The 7277-nt window shown below is 42.3% G+C and overlaps 1 protein-coding gene across 1 annotated transcript; it reads right to left on the reverse strand.

Annotated features, from left to right (window-relative positions):
- Positions 1-2939: 2939 nt before the first annotated feature.
- Positions 2940-5635, reverse strand: LOC113135725 (zinc finger protein 503-like). The gene is made up of 2 exons (XM_026315951.1): positions 5060-5635; positions 2940-4490 (listed from the first exon to the last, which is right to left on the reverse strand). Exons 1-2 carry the CDS (start codon positions 5312-5314, stop codon positions 3054-3056), a joined length of 1692 nt encoding a protein of 563 aa, XP_026171736.1. The 5' UTR covers positions 5315-5635; the 3' UTR covers positions 2940-3053.
- Positions 5636-7277: the final 1642 nt, after the last annotated feature.

The raw sequence follows: 7277 nt of genomic DNA on the forward strand, positions 1-7277 counted from the left end.
TTCACACGATGACGGAAGACACACTTCTCAGCTGATTGAACATGCAAAAGGTCATTGGTTTTTTCCTTTTGCGTCTGTAAACACAGATCTGACCATCTTTCCAGAGTACATAAGCACTAAGGAAGGTTTATTCAAAGCAGCACAAATATATATAACTGTATATATATATATATAACCCTTGTTTTGGTTTGTTGTGCTGACAAAATGGTGTTACATTCATTGACTACATGTGTACCAAGTGTTGCTTGTTTTTCATGCATGAACCTCCTTATGAAAATTCCATTTTCTTACATGTGGGTGTTTTTGGATGAACATCAGGATAGTGTAGGGATGATGTTCATGGCCTTCACCCGTAACAGTGCAACACGTGGCATGCAGCTGTGCAAGAGTGACCGTTTTTAAAATCAACATGTCTCTGAGACAGGCTGCGCTGTTCTAATCTCTTCCCCATCAGGTGAAAGGCCATGAGTCTTGCCAGTTACACAGCTTAGAGCAGAACTGGTGGGGCCAGTGTCATGGAGTCATAACACGGTCCAGTGTCCCATGTCCTGACAGAGTTTTACATTCTAATGTGGGAATGAGGTGAAGAGGAAAAGATCAGTAGGCTACCCTGAGGAGACAGATGCACAGTGCACTATGTGAAGCCGGTTGAGTCAGCGTATGTAACGGAGAACACAGAGTTAACTCAGTCCATGTTATTCAGCATCTACCCTAGGTGACCTCTTGACCTCCTTAATTAAATTTCTAGAATCTAAACACCAAAGATAAAATATATGGTAAGACTAGATCGTTGATGCTCCCAGTCTAAATCATTGTCAAATGCTCACATAATGTACAGTACAATCCTGAGTGAGCTGATTACTCCAAAAATATCATTTGAAGCAACTTACTAATAACCTAAACAATGCAATTTGTTTATACCGCCGCCTCTACTCAGGGGTCTCCACCAGGGCAGTTATAGTTGTAGTCAAATATAAGAAACATTTATTGTGTATCTGCTTACAACTTCATCTAAGTCCATAACAAACATGTTACATTTTTTTATATCTGTTAAATGTTTGATAGTTTTAGTTATTGAGACAATATTTCATTTCCCTCACTGATATTTTGAATAGATTGTAATAGTGTGAATTTGTGTGTGTGAATGGCTTGAAAGAATTCTTGATTTTAATGAAACACTCTATATAAAAAAACCAAAAGTATTAACATTTTAAAATTTGTAACTTGAAAATATACTTTTTACAAAAAAAAGTATCACATGAAAACAGCATAAAATCCAAGACTTGCTAATTAAATATTAATTTACAAGCAATTTAGTCCACATGTAACAAACAGAATTTATGTTTCCTTCAAAATAATGCATGAATTGGTACTACAAAATTAAATCCACTGAATAATTTATTGCCTGGTTTATCATTAGAGGATATTTGATTTTATACTGCAGTGTCACACATCAGTTATATTGTGAGAAATAATGTTCACAGGTCTTAATCCCATTTGTTAACATCACATGGATGTGCTGTTTGTAAATGAAAAAAGATGCATCACATATGATCTATGCTGGCTTCATGGCTGACTGGCTGCAGCGCTAGAATTGTGGGTTAGGGGCTTTATTACCATCTATCAAAGAGCTATGTTTAGCACTCATCTGCATGAAGGATGGGTGAATGTGATGAATATGACATTTGACCGTTAATGATGGTGATTTTATTGCTGCAGAACAGCCTGATTTACTGAGGATGGATAATGACACTGTTGGCTTGATTTAGTTGATTTGTTTTAAGGGGCTGATTAAATGGTTAGGCCTCACTTTATTTCATGCTCTCTGCTTCATGGCTTCATTACCGCAATCACAGAGGCTCTGGAAACATCTCACATCTGGTGTCATCGTAAATCTTTGTTTAACCAGTTCTCCACTGATATCAGTAGCTCGTTTGTCTTCGTTAATGAAATGATAACCCACGACCTGATGATTGAGAAGATACAGTAGACACACTGCATCTGAACACACACACACACACACGCACACACACACACTATACCCATAGCACCAAGGCCAGTAAGCACCAGAAGATGATGAAAAGCATTCATGTTTATAGAAGCCTCATTCATCTAGGATATTTTGTATTAAATAGAAAATCATGCATTGATTTCACAGCTATATAATTAGTTTTCTATCTAATCAGATAATGCAAAATCAGTTTTATGTCAGCACCAAAACATTAAAAAGACAAAACCAAAATGATAAAAACAGAAATGAGTTAGAATTAGCTGTGACCGTTTACTGTAAAATTAAATTTTATACTGTGTTCAAGTATTTATGTTTGGCACAGCCTCAAAAACAAAACGTGGAACAGCTAAATAAATTAATAATACATCGTTGGTTAGAACCCACTCTTTCCTTTCACAAGCCTACAGTCTCATTGTACAGCCAAGCTAATGTCCCAGAATAAAACTAAAACTAGAAAAACTATAGTAAATAGACATTTACAGCGTATAGAAAAACTACAGGTAAAAAATGTTCTTTAAATGTCTTTATAATGTAATAACTTTGGACTGCATTTGACCTAAATAACTGAGTTTAGTTATGTATTTTAATCTCCTGTCTGAAATGAAAAATAGACCTCGGACATCCAGATAAAACTTTTGTCTCCACAAGATAAATCGGTGATAGATGTGAAGAAGCTGCTCTGATTAGTTTTCTACATCCATCATTCTGTCAAATCACTCAGCACATGCAGCCCTCTAATCACAGTAAAGCAACAGTTGTTTCAGCATTAAGAATTCAAGCCATATTGTTGCTTATTGGTTAAGGACGTTCTGCAGAAAAAGGCTCGTGGACACATTTAAAAATAACCTGGTGTTCTCTTCTGTGTAAAATAATGCACATTGAGGCTTTTCAAAGTTATATTATTGTTATTATTTATTTTAATCACGCTTGAAGCTATCGCAAATAAATACACTGATCCCCACACGGATCCAGTCCCTGCAAGAAGTACAATATAAAACTCATTGGGCCTAAAGTTCCTTTATAAATGTATAATTCTTTGTCTCTACTGGTATCCTAAGGCCGAGGCTGTTGTAAGTCTTTGTCCGTACAAGGCGTACGGGGAGTAATATGGTCCGGTGGCCGCGGGCACCGGGACAGGGGCGCCTGGAGTGGGCAGGGGGCTCTTTGAGTAAGGGTGATAACGGCTGCCTAGTCCGAGGGGGTGATGGGGGCCTCTGAGCGCCAGCGTGCTGGGGCTGCCGGGGCTGCCACTGGGAGGCATATGCATGTGACAAGCCATGGCAGCGGCGGCAGCGGCGTTGGCGAGAGATGACCCCGGGTACCCAGATATCAACTTCTCCGTACCAGCAAATGCCGTGTGAGTCCGCAGGTGGCTGAGGAGCTCCTCAGAGGAGGAAAAGCGCTTGTCGCAAGGTCCGTTAGCAGACACCCAGTTACACACGTGCGGGAGGGGGTCATTGGGGAGCACAAACCCATAAGGATATAAGGGATGTCCGCTGAAAGACGGGGCCGAGGAGTGCACACCGTGCAACGGGTGTGTCGGGTACATTAGCGGGTATCCAGATTTGAGCGCCGTGGCGGCCGCAGCAGCAGCAGCAGAGTCATGTGCGCAATTAGCGCTGGATGCACCGGACAAATGGCTTGTGCAGTGGTAGCTCAGGCAGTAGGGGTCTCGACACAGACTTGCAGACATGAGAGACGGTGGGGACGCTCCAGCTAAGGGACTCGTTCCTGCTTTACTGCAGCCCAGTGTGCTGGCAGCAGCGAATTGTGCGCTTAAAAGCTGACTGCTGGATTTAGTGGGGTCAAGGGCCATCCCGGGAGGGAGGAACGGCTGCGGGTAACCTGCATAGGCACCCGCTAAACTTCCAGGATAGGAAATACCAGCAGGTGGCAATGGGAAAACTGTATGACCAGGCTTATAGGGAGAAACAGGGGCCACCAGTCCTGAGCCGAGAACGGACGACGACGATGAGGTTACAGACGCTGAGTCTGATGTAACAGTCTTGGATCCAGATGTGTTCTCCTGGTGTTGGCTGCTATCGGAGGTAATTCCACTTATCCTATGGCTGCCATTACTCTCAGCCGTACTGGTTTTATTGCTGTCAGACTCCTTCTTTTCCTCCTTATCCCCCGATTTGCCATCAGACGGCAGTGGAGAGACTGAGGTGCAGGAGCTGGGGCTGCCTGTCCTGGGGGTGAACGGCTGGCAGGTGGCGCTAGGCACCCGGAAACTGGTTTTATCTCCACTGAGGCTGCTGCTTGAATCCTTCTTCTCTGCCGATTTGGAGTAAGGTTTGAAGCTAGACTTGTCGTCGGCTCCAATGTCGCTCATTTTCAGTGGACCTGATTTCGTCTCCTTGTCACTAGATCCATTTGAGGTCACAGAGGACAATTTAGAGGAGGACGGCGGGTCCGGTTTGCCGATCTGAGAGCATGTTTGAGCCAAAAGAGCCAGTGGACTTTTCTTGGCATCCAGCTGTGAAAAAGGACAAAATACAATTAATAAAATTCATAAAACACTTGTAGCCTACATGTGTTTTGTTGTAAATACGCACAGGTTTTACGCATTGCGCATAAACTTATCTGGGGACGAAACTCAAAAACAACTCAGCACAATAGAGAGAAGTAAAGCGAGAACGTACACACACTGCGGATTTACATGAGACAGATGATAGTACGACTGCCACACGTCCAAAACGACAATACAGACATGGCCATCACTTTGCTGCTCATTAATATTTAAAGTGGGTCCAAATTCGACACTTCACTTTATTTTAATGGAGAGAAACAAGATCACCAAAAATCTTTACAAACCAACTCGGATTCAGGTTTAATAATTACATTATCAGAGTATTCAAGGCTGTTATGTTCTCCAACGGATAATATCCTACATTGTATGGTCTAATTACAATCTTTAACTCCTTACTGATCACATTTGTCAACAAAATTCACCCGCTGACAGAAGGTTGGAAGCTTTGGTTTCCAGTGATTTCAGAGTGCCTGTGTGCGCGCAAACGTTTTCACCAAAAACCTCGTAGTGCTTACCTCAATGGGACTGACAGGGGTAGACGGTAGAGGCTGGAGGTACTCCGGGTGTAAAATGTGTCCTGCCCGAGCCGTGAGCATTTTCAAAACCTTTATGGGAAGACGACTAGCTTGGCGAGAAGGGTCTGCGGGAGAAATGGAGTTGTGGACGTATAGCTGGTCGATCTTCACTGCACCCTTCTCCCAAGATGAGCCTCTCTCCCACGTTGTATTCGTGCTATTTCTCAGGACAGAGACCGTGGGCGATGTGATCATGACCCAATTCTCGTGGAAATGGCTGAGAAATACATGTGTAGAGTAAAGAAAGCCAGCACTCAAAACGCCAGACGCTTAAAGCCAGCGATAAAGGAAATATTGTTAAATCCTTAAGAGACGCGGAGTGTGTCAGCAGAATCCGTGCGTTTCACAGCCGCGTTGCTTCATCCCCAACGTCGCTCTGACAGTGGCTGCGGGTCCGAAAGCGGACTCGGTTTACGTCCGTCATAGGCAGGAGGGATCACTCCGCCTTCTCTCGAGTAGAGCGGCACCTGAATTAGTCCACAGATCACAGCCTTTGTCGCCTCCCAATCAAAAAGATATCCGAAGTGATTGGAGGGTAGACGGATTGTGACGTTTCCTCCTCACACGGGTGTCTATTTCATATCTCACTCTCTCCCGAGCGCTTTTGATTTTGAGTTTTTATCTGCGTTTGTGCGTAATTGGCGCTTTGACGCATGCGCCAATCCTGCGCCCTGTGTGATTTTTAGGAAGGTGGATCCAGGGTAACCAGGGGATAAAGATGACCAAAACCCTCTTTATGTCAAGTGAAAAGATATGTTTTAATTAACGTCAGTTTATTCCATAGGACGGACGCCGGAAGGCTTTGGTTGTAAGATACTGGACACATTGTCTCATTTGAGCATTTATTGTACTTTCATCATCGTTCTTAATTCAACTTAGTGCTGTGTTCATTTGGATAACTAGACCGCAGTTCAAGCGCAGAATGACTTGGCCATGTATAGGAAACAGTTTTGCACGACAGCCGATCTTGAATACATTTTGACTCAGAAAGCAGAAAAAATAACGAACGGATGTACTTTCAGATCACATATATCCGCACCGATATCCACGCCATGTTTCACATTTTCTGAAACTTTTTTTTCTCAATCACACAGCCTGTCATCTGTCAGTTCCCTGTCCCTCACGCCACTTATCTGTCAGCTGTCTGCAGATATTTTTTTTTTCTTTGCTTCTTCTCTGTCAGTTTCAGGTCATTTACTGTAAAGACGTGGAGAGAAGAGATGCTGTTTCTCCCTCTCACTCCTCCATCATCACTTAGGCCTTTTATAGTCTACATTGTCTAGTAAAACCCCAAACTGCCATCTGTTTAATTGGAGGTGAGAATTGAGGATTTCTTTTTTTTTCTTCTTTTTTACAGAGCCTTAATTGCGTTAATTATGTCTATTTAATATCAAGTCGTTTTTAAGTGTTTTTTTTTGTTTGTTTGTTTTGGAAATTAAAAATATTCTTCCACACTCCCACAGCATTCAAGCCAAAAATTCCTTCTTTTTTATTCCATGAGCGATAAAAACCCCTCTCTTGTGGTTGCCATTAATCATTAAAGCTTCCACATTTCTTCCCATCGAAATAGATCCACTTATCTTATTACTCAATAGCCTATAAATGTCTTGCTGATCAGGCGAAAGTTAAACATATGCAAGTGTTTTTTGATTGATAACAGAGGTGCTGTTTTCGGCAACGGCTGTCAGGCTCTGACACAGCGCTTTGAGTTATTAGGGCAGAGAAGGGCGACCATAAATTTCGACCGTCAGGCAAAAACTCCTTTATTGTGGACGTGATGGATGGCTCGCCGAGGCAGACACCAAATTCTCGGCATTATCCTTAAATGGCTGCACATTTTTTCGTCGCTGTAATTCATTACTTTTAAACAGAAAGCTTGAAATCCCCCCGCTAGTATTTCACACAAGGACACGTTTATGAATCACCCAGAGTCCGTGCAAATGCAACCGTTTACAAGCAGGGCTGCAAACCTCATGTCAGTGATTATGTGGAAAACAATCCTCCTTCTGGGTTTACATGTAAATATTAATGATTAATATGTTCTTTACGTGGTTCATTCTAATAGAACTCGGGTTCTGTCATAAATTCTGTGTGATATGAGAAAAACTGTAGCAAATAGAGAAGAAAGGTGAACTGAGATTGGGTTCACTGAATCTAT

Source organism: Mastacembelus armatus, chromosome 19 (assembly GCF_900324485.2).
Source record: "Mastacembelus armatus chromosome 19, fMasArm1.2, whole genome shotgun sequence".
NCBI classification, from domain to species: Eukaryota; Metazoa; Chordata; class Actinopteri; order Synbranchiformes; family Mastacembelidae; genus Mastacembelus; species Mastacembelus armatus.

Coding starts and splice junctions, on each gene's coding strand:
- LOC113135725 (XM_026315951.1), bottom strand. CDS start 5,314: ATGATCACATCGCCCACGGTCTCTGTCCTGAGAAATAGCACGAATACA. Junction 4,491..5,059: donor CCCCTGTCAGTCCCATTGAG/GTAAGCACTACG, acceptor CCTTTTTCACAG/CTGGATGCCAAGAAAAGTCC.